This window comes from Nannospalax galili, unplaced genomic scaffold (assembly GCF_000622305.1).
Source record: "Nannospalax galili isolate Female #2095 unplaced genomic scaffold, S.galili_v1.0 scaffold24, whole genome shotgun sequence".
NCBI lineage: Eukaryota > Metazoa > Chordata > Mammalia > Rodentia > Spalacidae > Nannospalax > Nannospalax galili.
The window spans coordinates 944,077-957,819 of record NW_008352654.1 but is presented as its reverse complement, the minus strand read 5'-3'; the positions used below and the strand labels follow the sequence as shown (position 1 = coordinate 957,819).

The 13,743-nt window shown below is 37.6% G+C and overlaps 1 protein-coding gene across 5 annotated transcripts in view; it reads left to right on the top strand.

Moving 5' to 3' along the window:
- Ylpm1 (YLP motif containing 1) overlaps positions 1–13,743 on the top strand; it is a 94,062-nt gene that overhangs the window by 64,789 nt on the left and 15,530 nt on the right. For 4 of the 5 annotated variants that reach the window (XM_029554378.1, XM_017802366.2, XM_008849733.2 and 1 more), the window contains 7 exons: positions 1,700–1,762; positions 2,015–2,134; positions 2,385–2,561; positions 2,647–2,730; positions 2,998–3,081; positions 8,405–8,485; positions 11,633–11,684. In XM_029554378.1, coding sequence (XP_029410238.1) covers positions 1,700–1,762; positions 2,015–2,134; positions 2,385–2,561; positions 2,647–2,730; positions 2,998–3,081; positions 8,405–8,485; positions 11,633–11,684 — 661 coding nt within the window. The remainder of the gene's footprint in view (positions 1–1,699; positions 1,763–2,014; positions 2,135–2,384; positions 2,562–2,646; positions 2,731–2,997; positions 3,082–8,404; positions 8,486–11,632; positions 11,685–13,743) is intronic. The other variant, XR_003846534.1, reaches the window with a different exon arrangement.

Here is a 13,743-nt window from a genome sequence, read left to right as displayed (position 1 = left end):
TTTGGTCTTTTTGAGACAGGGTCTCTCTGTAGCCCCAGCTGTCCTGGAACTCACTATGTAGACCAGGCTGGCCTTGAACTTACAGAGATCCGCCTGCCTCTGCCTCCTGAGTGCTGGGATTAAAGGCGTGCACCACCACACCTGGCTTAAAAAAATATTGTTATTTTACAGGTATGAGTGTGTTGCCTGAATGTATGTAAGTGCACCTGTGTCATTCAATGCCTACGGAGGACAGAAGAGGCCGTTGGATCCCCTGGAACTGAAGTTACAGACAGTTGTTAGCTGCCATGTGGGTGCTGGGATTCGAACCCCAGTCTTCTGCAAGAACAGCCAGTGTTCTTAACCACTGCGCCATCTCTCCAGCCCCAGCTTTAAGGTTTAAAGCCTAAGGCCTAATGCTTGCTAAGCTAGTACTCTACCTTTGAGCTACACTCCCATCCCAATTTCTTTCTCTTGATTGGATTTCTTAATCCAGTCACATGTAATGTTATTTTACTATAACTGGCTTTATTTTGGGCTTGTTCAGTGTACGAAAGTGATTTTGTATGCTTATCTTGTGTGCAGTAGCATTGGTGAATTTACCATTTCTAAAGCTTTTTAAAAGAGTCTCAGAATTTCCTGTGTATAACATTATGTCATTTGCAAAATAATTTTACTTTTTCTGTTCTAAGCTGGTGACCTTATATTTTTTGGCCCAGCTGCCCTGCTAAAACCTGCAAGTACCTTATTAGTAGATGTGGCAAGAGCAGATTTCCTTGCCTTGTTCTTGGTCTTTCACCATTGAATAGGTGTTAACTGTGGATTTATGTTTATTATTTGTATGCATGTGGGGGCGCATATGTATGATGTACTTGTAAAGGTCAGAGGACAATGCGCAAGTTGATTCTCTCCTTCGAACATGTGGGTTTTGACAACGTAGGTTGTCAAGCTTGGAGACAAGTGTCTTTACCCACTGAAACATCTTGCTAGCCCCAGCAAGTGCATAGATGCACTTCATCAGATTGAGGAAGTTTCCTTGTAGTCCTACTTTGTTGGATGTTATTAATCACAAAAGGGTGTTGGGTTTTATTGCATGCTTTTTTTTTTAACATTAATTGGGATAACTTTAATATATTAATAGATTATATGAATTGATTTTCATTGTAACTTGTGCCCCTAGGGCAATTTTTTTATGTTGCTGGACATAATTTGAGGATTTTCACACCCATATTCATAAAATGCATCATGTTTTCTGTTGGGAATTATTCCTCTGTTTTTTAGAAGAATTGATATTTAAATATTTGATAGAATTCTGTGATGACATCATCTGGGCCTGGACTTTTCTTTGTGTATAGTTTTGTGGGGCTTTTCTTTTTGGTTTTGGGGGTTTTTTTTTTGTTGTTGTTTGTTTACTAATTTAGTCACTTTTCATAAGATTATTCATGTAGTCTTTTTTATCTTCTCTTTTGTTTCTGGTTTTCTTTCTTTGAAATGGTGTCATGTAGCCAAAGATGACCTTCTGAACTCCTGATCATCTTGCCTCCACTTCTCAAGGGCTGGGATTACAGGGTTGTGCTACTACCATTCCTAGTTTATGTGGTGCTAGGGATCACACCAAGGGCTTTCTGAATGCTAGGGAAGCACTCTGCCAACTGGATGACATCCCCAGCTCCACACAAAACTAAAAATCTCTGCCTGTTTTTCCCCTATTGTGTTTCAGATTGTTGTTATAATGAGAGGATTGCCTGGCAGTGGAAAGACACATGTTGCAAAACTTATTCGTGTGAGTATGACAAAGAAAAAAATTTAGCAGCATGCCATTATATAGGTATATCTGATTTGATCACTTTAGAGGCTGTAGACCCATGGTAGATGTTTCCCTTATAAATTTTTTATTTATTTAGACAAATATTTTTACCTTTGCTTGATTTGAAACCACCAGAAAATTATGTTATTTAGCCACAATAGGGAATGTTAGTGTGAATGTTCGTTCTTTTGGTTCATAAATTTTTTTTTTTAACTGTTGAATTTTTAGGATAAGGAAGTAGAATTTGGAGGACCTGCACCCAGAGTTTTAAGCCTAGATGATTATTTCATCACTGAAGTAGAAAAAGAAGAAAAAGATCCAGATTCTGGGAAGAAAGTGAAAAAGAAGGTATGGGTACAGCCCTCTCAGAGCCAATTCTGAATCTGATTCATTAATGATATTTTAAGGTGAATGTTTTCAGAGAGAGGTCTGGGTTTGTTTTTTAAGGACTGAAACTTCTTGTCTTTCGAACACAAACTTTGATACTTAGGTATGAAGGAAAGAGTACAAAGCCATCTCTATCTAGATGTTAACCAGGAGAAGGCTGAGGGCAATTCTTTACTTTTGCTAACCCCAAACCTCTCTTGGGGGATCTTAGGTAATGGAGTATGAATATGAAGCTGAGATGGAGGAGACTTACCGTACCAGCATGTTCAAAACTTTCAAAAAGACGCTGGATGATGGCTTTTTCCCTTTCATCATTCTGGATGCTATCAATGACAGAGTTCGACATTTTGACCAGTTTTGGAGTGCAGCAAAAACCAAAGGATTTGAGGTATAGACTTACAGAACTTCAGAAACACTTTATTTTGCTGTGAGCTTTGTATTTCATGGTCTAATCATTGCTCATCATTGATTAGGTGTACTTGGCTGAAATGAGTGCTGATAACCAGACTTGTGGCAAGAGAAATATTCATGGAAGAAAGCTTAAAGAAATAAACAAGGTGATTTTTGAAAAAGGATGCTCCAGTAACTTACACTTCATTCTCAGTATCAGCACTGTTGTCTGGCAGCTCTTGGTTGTTCCATTTTCTTTCAGAATTTATTTTTCTACCTGCTTTAGTAAATGTTTCTTTTGTGTGTGCTGAAAAGGTTACCTAGTTCTTGAAACTGACTTGTTACACTTTATATTAATTGCATTTATCTTGACTATTCATGTTATCTTTATTGGAATAGTTGTCTGAGATAACTTGACTTAAATGTTTCAATAGATGGCTGATCACTGGGAAACTGCGCCTCGTCACATGATGCGTCTAGACATTCGCTCCTTGCTGCAAGATGCTGCAATTGAAGACGTAAGCTTGCACCTTTGCCTCACATACAGTTCAAATTAAGGAACAGTTTCTTTACCTTTTTCACATTGCAATTTTTAATTTTCATTTTATATGTATGAGTATTATACCTTCGTGTATGTAAGTGCACTTGTGTCATGCAATATCAGCAGGCAACAGAAGAGGGCATCAGATCCCCTGGAACTGGAGTTACAAACAGTTGTTATCTGTCATGTGGGCGCTGGGAACTGAACCAGGGTCTTCTGCAAGAGCAGTGAGTGCTCTTAACTACTGTGCCATTTCTCTAGCCCAACCAAGGCAACTTACAGAAGAGAATTTGTTTCAGCATGTAATTCCAGAGGAATAAGACTCCATCATGATGGATTGTGAGTTTGAGGCCAGTCTGGTCTACATAGCAAGTTCCAAGCCATCTGGGGCTCCTGGGAGACCCTGTTTCAAAAAGATGGATGGATGGATGAATGGATGGATGGATGGATGGATGGATGATAGAAAACAAAGAAAGAAAGAAAGAGAGAGAGAGAAAGAGAGAAAAGAAAGAAAGAAAGAAGCAGGGTGTGGTGGTGCACACCTTTAATCCCAGCAGAGGCAGGTGGATCTCTGTGAGTTTAAGGCCAGCCTGGTCTACATAATGAGTTCCAGGACAGCTGGGGCTACAGGGAGACCCTGTCTCAAAAAGACCAAAAAAAAAAAAAAAAAAAAGGAAGGGAAGGAAGGAAAGAAGGAAAAGAGTGAGTCCATCATGGGGAAGCACAGCAGGAGACAGCATGGCAGCTGGAGCAGGAAGCTGAGAGCTCACATCTTCACCCTCAGACACAAAAGTAGAGAGAGCAAACTGGAAGTCCGGCCAGGCTCAGAAAGCTTACCCCACTGACAGACTTCTTCCAGCAAGGGTATACCCCCTAATCCTCTGCAAGCTGCATCACCAACTGGGGACCAAGTATTCAAATGTGTAAGCCTGTGGGGGACATTTCTCACTCAAATCACCGTATATCCTTAATAGTATGTACCATTATCGTAGAGCCATATGGGAACTAAGTTGAAAACCTCATAACCCATCACCCCTAAGTATATTGATGAATATATTCTAAGAAGGACATTCTCTCACAAAGCCAATTAATTGAAAAATTCAGGAAAATTGTCATTGATGAAATACTACATTAAGTAAATAATGTAGGCTGTGCCCTCCCCATTTTCCCTACCCCCACCACCTCTGAATTTTCTTGAGTTAGTTTAAATGTAGTCCATATTCAGATTTTATCAACTGTCTTTTGATATACTTCATAGCACTTTTTAAAAATCCTGAATCCAAGGGCTGGGGGAAATGGCTCATTCAGTAAAGTGCTTTCCATGCAAGCATGGGGGCCTGAGTTTGATCCCTAGCCCCATGTAAAAGACCTGCAAAGTGATGCTCACCTGTAATCAGCACTGAAGAGGTGGAGATTGGAAGATCACTGCGGCTCACTAGCCAACCAGTCTAGCCAAATCAGTGACCCTGTCTCAAAAAATAAGGTGGAGATTAAAAGAGGAAGGTGCCTGACATCAACCTGTGACCTACACACACGCACGTGCACACACAATAATTTCTCAGCTTGTCATAAGAGACAATTTTTTTTATGTGTTTAAGTGTATTGCCTGCATGTGTGTAAGTGCAGCTGTGTTGTACAATGCCCACAGAGGTCAGAAGAAGGCATCAGATCCTCTGTAAGAACAGTCAGTGGTCTTAACTGCTGAGCTATCTCTCCAGTCCCAGAAGACAGAATTTTTTTACACATATAGGCCAATTTTGTTGAATGCCTCTTCATTTAGGTTTGTCTGTTTCCACAAGCTTGGGTTTAAATTAAATAGCAAGAGGGGCCAGGGAGATGGCCTAACCGGTAAAGACACTTGCCCAGCCATCTGAGATCAGTCCCCTGAACCCACATGGAACCAGCTCCCACAGGTTGCCCTCTGATCTCCTCCTATGTGCTATAGTTTGTATACCCTCACACAAAGAAACAAAGAAATACATAGATAATATAAGAAATGAAAAACCCTTGCAGGAGTGCTAGAGGAGTGATGTAGTCTCAGTTTATCACATTAGACTGATGTCATTTGAAATGTCAGTTACCTCTGTGTGGTTTAGGCATTGGCCTAAATATTAAGTTACCGATAAGGACCAGTATAGAATAGATGAGGACCTATTAATTTCTTGTTCTCCAACACATTTTCATTCATTGGTAACTTCCTGGATTAGTTATTAATTTGATGGAAGAAAATCTTTATCATGAAAAAGGAGAGATTTTTCTCTTGTGTACTTCTGTTTTCTTTGACTTCTTTCTGTGAATAGTGTTTATACTGAATGTGATTTCTATGACAGCAGATATTTTTCCTGTTGCTTAATATTATAGCCACGTGTGATATAGTCGACCATGCCCACCTCCCTGAAAACCTACATTTTCTTTGACTTTGATGAGTCTACAGTCTTCTGACTTTCCATTTATCTTTCTCACCATCCCAGTAAAGTCTCCATTTGGCTTACATTTTCCAGACTTAAAAAAAAGTCACTTGGGCCAGGCATTGTGGCATATGCCTTTAGTCCCAGCACTCAGGCAGAGGCAGGTGGATCTGCTTAGGCCAGGCATTGTGGTACATGCCTTTAATCCCAGCACTTGGGAGGCAGAGGCAGGTGGATCTCTGTGAGTTGGAGGCCAGCTGGGGCTACAGGGAGACCCTGTCTCAAAAAGACCAAAAAAAAAAAAAAAAAAAAGTCACTTAGAGGGACTAGACAGATGGCTCAGCAGTTAGAGCACTGGCTGCTCTTGCAGAGGACCCAGGTGCCGTTCCCAGCACCCACATGGCATCTAACAGCCATTTGTAACTCCAGTTCCAAGGGATCCAAAGCCCTCTTCTGACCTCCATGAGCATTGCACGACACAAATGCACTTACGTGCAGGCACTCATACACATAATATAAAAGTAATAAAATGTTTTTAAAAGTCACTTGTGGAGCTAGAGAAATGGCTCAGTGGTTAAGAGCACTGGCTGCTCTGGCAGAAGACCCGGGTTCAATTTCTAGCACCCACATGGCGGCCCACAACTGTCTGCATAACTCTGGTTCCAGGAGATCCAGTGCCCTCTTCTGGTCTCCTTGGGCTTTGCACAACAGGGATGCACTCACATACGTGCAGATAAAAACACTCATACACATTAAAAAGTCACTTAAGGCGCTATCCTTAGCTCTATTTTCACTTTGCCCATACAAATAATATATTTTTAGTAGCATGGAATTGCTACTTTTATGCCTTTCCTAGTTGCCTGGGTTGTCAACGTGCCTTAGATTATAAAGACTGACTCAAGTAAATCATATCACTGTCTTTAAGAGTAACAAATTGAATGGAGATATTTTTTATAATTCTTTCTACAATTACTTGCTGAAGTATCTACAAAAACGTATCTTGTTGTGTATTGTATACCTTTAACCTGAGTACTTGGGAGTCAGAGACAGGCAGATCTCTGAGGCCAGCTTGATCTACATTGTGAGACCCTGTCTCAAACACACACACACACACACACACACACACGCACACATCTTAGTATACCCAAAATATAATTTACCCAAACCTGTTTCTCTCATAGTAATCTATCCTTTTTTTTTTCAGCACCAATGTATTTCAATAATTTATTTGTTTTGGAAAAACTAAGCCAAATGAGCTTTACAACTACTTAAAAAAAATCTGTTTCTTCAATTTTAGTACAAGCATTCAGATGACATGTTCAGGCAATAAGAAAAAATAATTTATAATTCATCTTTCTAGAGAAGCAACCATACATAATTCAGAAAAGCAAAATATTTGCTGGGTATAGGATATTTAGAATCATCTGTAACCATGCTTTATAATAAACCAAACTCATTATTAAGCAAATTAACTAAAGTGGACCCAAATATACACAAAATAAAATCCAGTAGGGGAATTTAATTTTCAAAAGAATTTTTCAGAACATGATGTGTACAAAACATGAAGAAATCCTTTTATGCTTAAAGATAAAAGTCGCAGTTATTTAAATAAGGCACAAACTAATTTATTTTTAAAAATTTTTTAAATCTTAAAACTTTAATTCCCCAAGAAATTCATTACTCCCTCCCAGTTGCCTAGGATATAAATGATCTTATCTCTCAGTTTGTCTCTGTTATTAGCACACATAGGGCCAGGAGCATCTAGCATTCTTAACAGTCTCTGATCAGGCTTAGGGCCTTGAATCCTGGTTCAGTACCAACCCAACAGGTTATTTTCCCCTCATGAACCAGGCACAGTTACTGGGTATCAGTCACAACCTACCATGCGCACATCTGCTCAGCTAGAATCAGGACAGGCTTCTTTTCCTTTGAGGTGCCATCTTCGAGGAAGTAATCTCTATTTCTTTAGTTAGAACCACTTGTTTGGTGAAACCGTTAATCTACCCTCCCTTATACCAGTATTTGACAATCTCCTACCATTTTGTAAATTGTGTTCTATCCTTTTGCTTTCTCAACACTAATCTATATGCCTCATCAGCATTGCTGCCATTTGGAGCCACTGTCAAAAAGTTTTTGCTCTACCTTTTCTCATGTTTTGAAATTTGGAAAAATAATTGGGGTGGGGGATCTTTTTGAGACAGGGTCTCCCTGTAGCCCCAGCTGGCTTGCAACTCATTATGTAGACCAGGCTGGCCTTGAGCTCACAGAGATCTGCCTGCCTCTGCTTCCCAGGTGCTGGGACTAAAGGCATGTGCCACTATGGCCAGGAAAATTTGAATAATTTTAAAAATATTTATTATTTTTATCTTATGTGTATGAGTGTATTGTCTGCATGTATGTAAATGCACCTGTGTTGTACAATGCCCTTGGAGGTAAGAGGAGGGTGTCAGATCCCCTGGAGTTAGATGGTGGTTAGTCGCCACGTGGGTGCTGGGATTAGAAGCTGGGTCCTCTCTAGGAGCAGCCAGTGTTCTTAACCACTGAGCCATCTCTCCAGCCCTAAAATTTGAATAGTTTATATGTTTTATCTGATTAGACAAATATTTCTGAAGTTTTAAAAGAACAGTAATCTATGAGCATTCAAAACAAGTAACCCATTTAATTAGACTAAAAGATTTTACCTAACTTTGTAGGATCAGTATCCAGGGAAAATGAAAGGCAGAAATGTCTGTCTGATTTTCATTAGGCCTACTTCTTCTTTAGGGTGTTAAAAATTGTGTGGTATGTAACAGTGAGTATATGCTGTCTTGTACTCACTCTAGATCTTAGTGATTCAACTTTTTCTTAAATTTTAACTCCATCTCTTTTTAAATAATTATTGGCATATTATAGGTAGAGATGGAAGATTTCGATGCAAATATTGAAGAACAGAAGGAAGAAAAGAAAGATGCAGAAGAAGAGGAAAGCGAACTGGTAGGAGACAGACCAACCACTTTGAGCAAAGTGTCTCTTTATTATCCTTAGGGAGTGTTTATATTCACATCTGTAGTCAGGTTACTAATGTTGATACACACATTTTAATGATAAAAGTTTCCATAATCATTTTCAAGAGTTTGGATTTTTTATTTTTCCCTAAACCAAAAAGAGCCCCGTGTTAAAAGAAATTTTTAACAGAGTGCTAAGAAACCTACCTTTGTACTCATTCATCCAGCTGTGGGTGGTTTTAGGGGAGTATACGTCTTAAGAAAACCAATTACATATGAACAGCATTCTCACATTCCAGCAGACATGAGGTACTACCAACCCAGCATATGCATACTTGTCTCTTCTTTGCTACAAGATCTCAAAATTGAATTCTGTCACCTGAGGCAGAAATTACTCAATGAGGAGGCAAATGGTTGCCACTGGCTGCTGGATTTTTTTCTTCCATGTTTTATAAGTGATGGCAAAAATGACTGTGTAGGCAATGGATTTTTACTTAGGCTGATGATAAACTTACATAATGTGAGTTTAAAGTTCCTGTGCACCTCCTGTAAGTCCTTCTGATTACACCTCTGTGGAGATGTTTGCCTTACTCTGTCATTCAAGAAATGCAACCTATAGAGTTATTGACTTTTCAGCGTTTGCAAATGAGGTACAGAGATTAGCAATGCTTTCGAATAGTGTTGTTTTTAAATGCACAGTATTACTTGGTTTATTTGATACTTCAGCTCTTGTTAGAGTTGCTTCTCATTATTTCTCTTAAAATGAAAATGTACAAACCAAGAACCCTGATTTCCTACCCCCTAGAATGTAGAGTGTACCAGGAGTGGTCCCATCAAACTCATGGGTAACATAGAAGACTCTTGATAGAAACTATTTAAAGTTGATGTCGGCTGCTTTGTTCATAGATTTTAAATGTGGATTAAAAGATAAGCTTTAAAATTAATGATAATTGAGCTGGGCGTGGTGGTGCACGCCTTTAATCCCAGTACTTGAGAGACAGGTGGATCTCTGTAAGATTGAGGCCAGCTTGGTCTGCGGCTACAGGGAGACCCTGCCTCAAAAAGGAACCCCCCCTTTCCAAAAAATTAATGATAATTGAGTCTCAATATATTTTTAATAGGCTATTTTTCTTCAGATGCATTTTCACACACGTAATCTAAAATGTGGGCAGGAAATGTACTTAAAGGTCCACACCTGAGTAACTACGTGTAGCATATATGCTAGAAGTGTGTGAGAAGTCTGCATTGTTATTAGCCTCCTGAAGCTCCATCTTTTGTGGCTATTTCATTTCAGGATATGGTTCATAGCATTTCACTTGTTTAAATATAGTCAGACTTGGAGCTTTTATTGAATGTACAGTTACTTTTTAAAGGGAAACACACTGTAATCTATAGTTTTACATCAGAGAACTGGTAAGGAAGCCTCAGAATTCTACTCTGTGGACTCTCTTCTAAGTGGCCTACCACTTTAAGAAGGGAAAGGATGATTCCAACAGGGGGAGATCAGTGTACTTTTTTTGCTTAACTTTATGTTCTAAAGCTTCTTTTAACTCATTCACAGAGCAAAATCCAGATCTTTTATTCTTGGAATCTGTCCCAAGAGTAAAAGATTCCTGGAGAGTATTAACCAAGGAGATATGAGCAAGTTTCATGTCATTCAAATCACTTTAACAGAAATCTCAGTAAACTTTGCGTTTCAACACTGTACTGGGTGAAAGCCAAGCTTTTCATGGTTTAAAAGAATCCTTCTTGGGGACCATTGGTGTTACAGTTTCCCGTCTTTAGTGCTTCTGTGAACCTAGTAGAGACGATTCAGAGTTTATAAATATATTAGTCCAGTGATGCTTAAGGTTTTCAGATGATTTTTTAGATAATACTTGTACAAGGTTCCTCAGTATTTATCTTTTAACATTACCTCAACATAGCCTTTTCTTGATTTGTTCTAAAAATGTATTTGGAAAAGTTGATATAATTTGAAATGCTACCTACTAATTACTAGTTTTGATTTAATGAATAGAAGTGTATAAAACCCAAATGTCTCCTGGAATAATGATGATCAAGTAAACACTTCCATAGAGGCTGTTATGTCTTCAACATGTTTTTTGACTTAATTGTGTGCTAGTCTGATCTATGACTTTGAACATTCTTAAGTAGAAAGATAATGACTCATAAATAAGATGATGATACCTTCATGAATCTGTCTTGTTTACTAGGTACTAATATTAAAATTTCTCTATGATAGGATCTAATAGATAATGCAGTACAAATAAAGGAAAGGGGGAATCAATGACAAATGACATGAAAAAGGTATAAACTTGCTAGGAGAATAAAGAGAAGGGATTACTACATAGTTGTAGGCACCCTGGGAAAACACACTGGAAAATGTTTTGGGAGTTTGTTTAAAATAAATTACTCCATTATCTTATGAAATGTAAGATGTAAGTTGCCTGTGGTAATTTCTGGTTTATCATATAATAGGAGAACATAATATTAGAAGATATCAGAAATAATAATCTAATTTTCAACTGGTAAAAGAGAACTGCTCTGAAGTTGATTCAATAAAATTAGCCTTTGTAAGATCTAACTGGTACATGGATTGAGTCATTTTCAAATGAGTTTGAATTTCATAATGGGGTAGTTGGGTTCAGATACCAATCCTTTTCCAGTACTTAAATGACACTGCAATATTATGTGAAACTGTCTTGAAGAACACTTTTGAACCTCATGGCCGCAATCATTTGAGAATAGCAATTATATTTAGAAAAGCCTAGCTAGTTTATAAATTCTCTTCTCTCTGAAAGATACTGACCCTAGCACAGAAACCCTCTGAACATCGTTTTCATAATTGCTGTACATCTGGTGTCCAGACTGCAGTTGTAAGTCCTCAGCTGTAGCTGTCTCAAAGCGCCTTCATGACACTATCCTGATGACTGCTCTGAAATCTGTGCATTTGAAGTTTGGCAAATTTGGTCATTTAGTTTCTTCAAATATAAAGTTGTGTTTTCCCTAAGGATATATTTATAATTAGTGAGTGGAAACTGAATCCATTCCCAGTTTTAATGCTTTTCCAATTCAAACGTGTTATGCATGTATGTGTCTCTTTCTAACCCTTCGAGCTTCTCTCTGTACGATTTAGGGTTACATTCCGAAAAGCAAATGGGAGATGGACACATCTGAGGCAAAGCTAGGTGGGTATTTCCTTTTTCCTGTTTTTATATGTGATACCTGATGGTAATGGTCATAGAACTTTCCACTGAAAGAGGAATAAATTTCCAGAAACTTCTGCTTAAAGCCAGGTTTTGGCCTACCTCACATCCTTCAATCAGTTTCACTAGCTTTTGACTTAACTAGTTACATTTATGACAGAGTAAAAAGAAGAATATTTTTTACAAGAAGTAAACAGGAAGTATTTAATAAACACAATAACATTACTTTTAATATTCAGTTTTTAATATTAATCAGAAATGTACTCAGAAATTTCTTTTTTAGAAAAGAATATCTGTAACCCAAACCTGTCTATTTATTAATACTTTAGATATCATAATTATAAATAAATATTAAGGTTTTAAAATTTTTAAAGTTGATACCTTATATAATTTAAATTTCTGTATAGATGGAAGTAGATATATAATTCAGATATTTGAGGAGACTCCATTTAAATTTTCCTTCAGACTGTCTTTAGTGACAGGTTACAAGGTAAACCAGTTAAAATGATTAATTAGATCAAGCTTTGGAATTGCTTAATAGTCTTAATTTAAGTAAAAAAAATACATATATATATTTGTGTATTAAATGGATTCCTTCAGTATTTTACAGTCATGCTGTAAAGTGTTTTTTTTTTTTTTTCAGTTTTTTTTTCCCCCACTTCATTTAAAGAGAACAATTTAACATGTCAAGATGTATTAATAAACATTCAGGATGTACCAGGGACTTCTGGATTATGAAGGCCTTACTGGTCATGAGGCACAACTCTCAGTCTCTTCATTTCTCTTCCTAGTATACTGTTACTCTAGAACTGAAGTAACCATCTAAACATCTTAACTGGGTAGAATTAGCCTCACCATTTAGCTGCTTCACTGCTTAGGGCATGGGTTTTTTTTTTTACATCAGAGGGAGTACACTGTACACATAGCTGCATGGGTCATGCCTTCCATTGTGCCCAAGCACTTGATGTTAACTAGGTTCTAAAAAGATAAGTTTGCAAGCTGTAGTGTTACTGTGTTATTGGAATAAGTGCTTTACTATGAAGTCTAAAAATTTTAACATGTCAAATGAAAATTATATGTGATTTGGTGGGAAATTTTAAGAAAATCAACTATCTCCCTTTCTATACTATAAGCACATATATGTTTGAATGCAGTTAAATATGTAGGAGAACGAGGACTACAAATTACTTTTTAAAATAATGATGTTTTAGTTCTACTTATTTTGATATTAGACTAACCCTGACATTCTGGAATTTTTAAATGGTAACCTGTAAAACTGTAAGATCGTTTCTTTCTTCTGGTTCTCTAAATAGTGATTAACTTTTGTGGCAAAGAGATAAAGTAAAAAGAGAATTGTAAAAGTTATAGGTATTTTAGCTAAGCAGATATTTTCCAGAGACTTTATATAACATGATCTCGGATAGTACTTTTTGAAAAGTGGAGCCAGCCCACATTCTGCTTTCTTTTCTAGTTTTTTTTTTTTTTTTGCTTTTATTTTTATTTATTTATTGTTTTGTTTTGTTTTGTTCATCTTTTTGAAACAGAGTCTCCCCATAGCCCAGCTAACCTGGAACTCACTATGTAGATCAGGCTGGCCTCAAACTCACAGAGGATCCACCTGCCTCTGCCTCCCAAGTGCTGGAATTAAAGGCATGCGCCACCATGCCCAGCTCCTTCTTAGTTTTTAAGGAGAAAAGAAAATGGAATTTAGTCATGATAATTATTCAAGAAAACATGATGTTAATATTGGTATTAATTCTAGAAAAATATGGCTTGCCTGCTACCTATTTATCAGTAAATGTGTCTTATGCAGTCTGTCAATTTTTTTTTTTTTTTTCTTTTTGAGATAGGGTCTCCCTGTAGCCCCAGCTGTCCTGGAACTCACTATGTAAACCAGGCTGGGCTTGAACTCACAGAGATCTGCCTGCCTCTGCCTCCCAAGTGCTGGGACTACAGGCATGCGCCACCACACCCGGCTTGAGTCTATCAATTTTAATGACAATATTAGACAATGAATTGCAGAAGTGAATTTCTCACACAC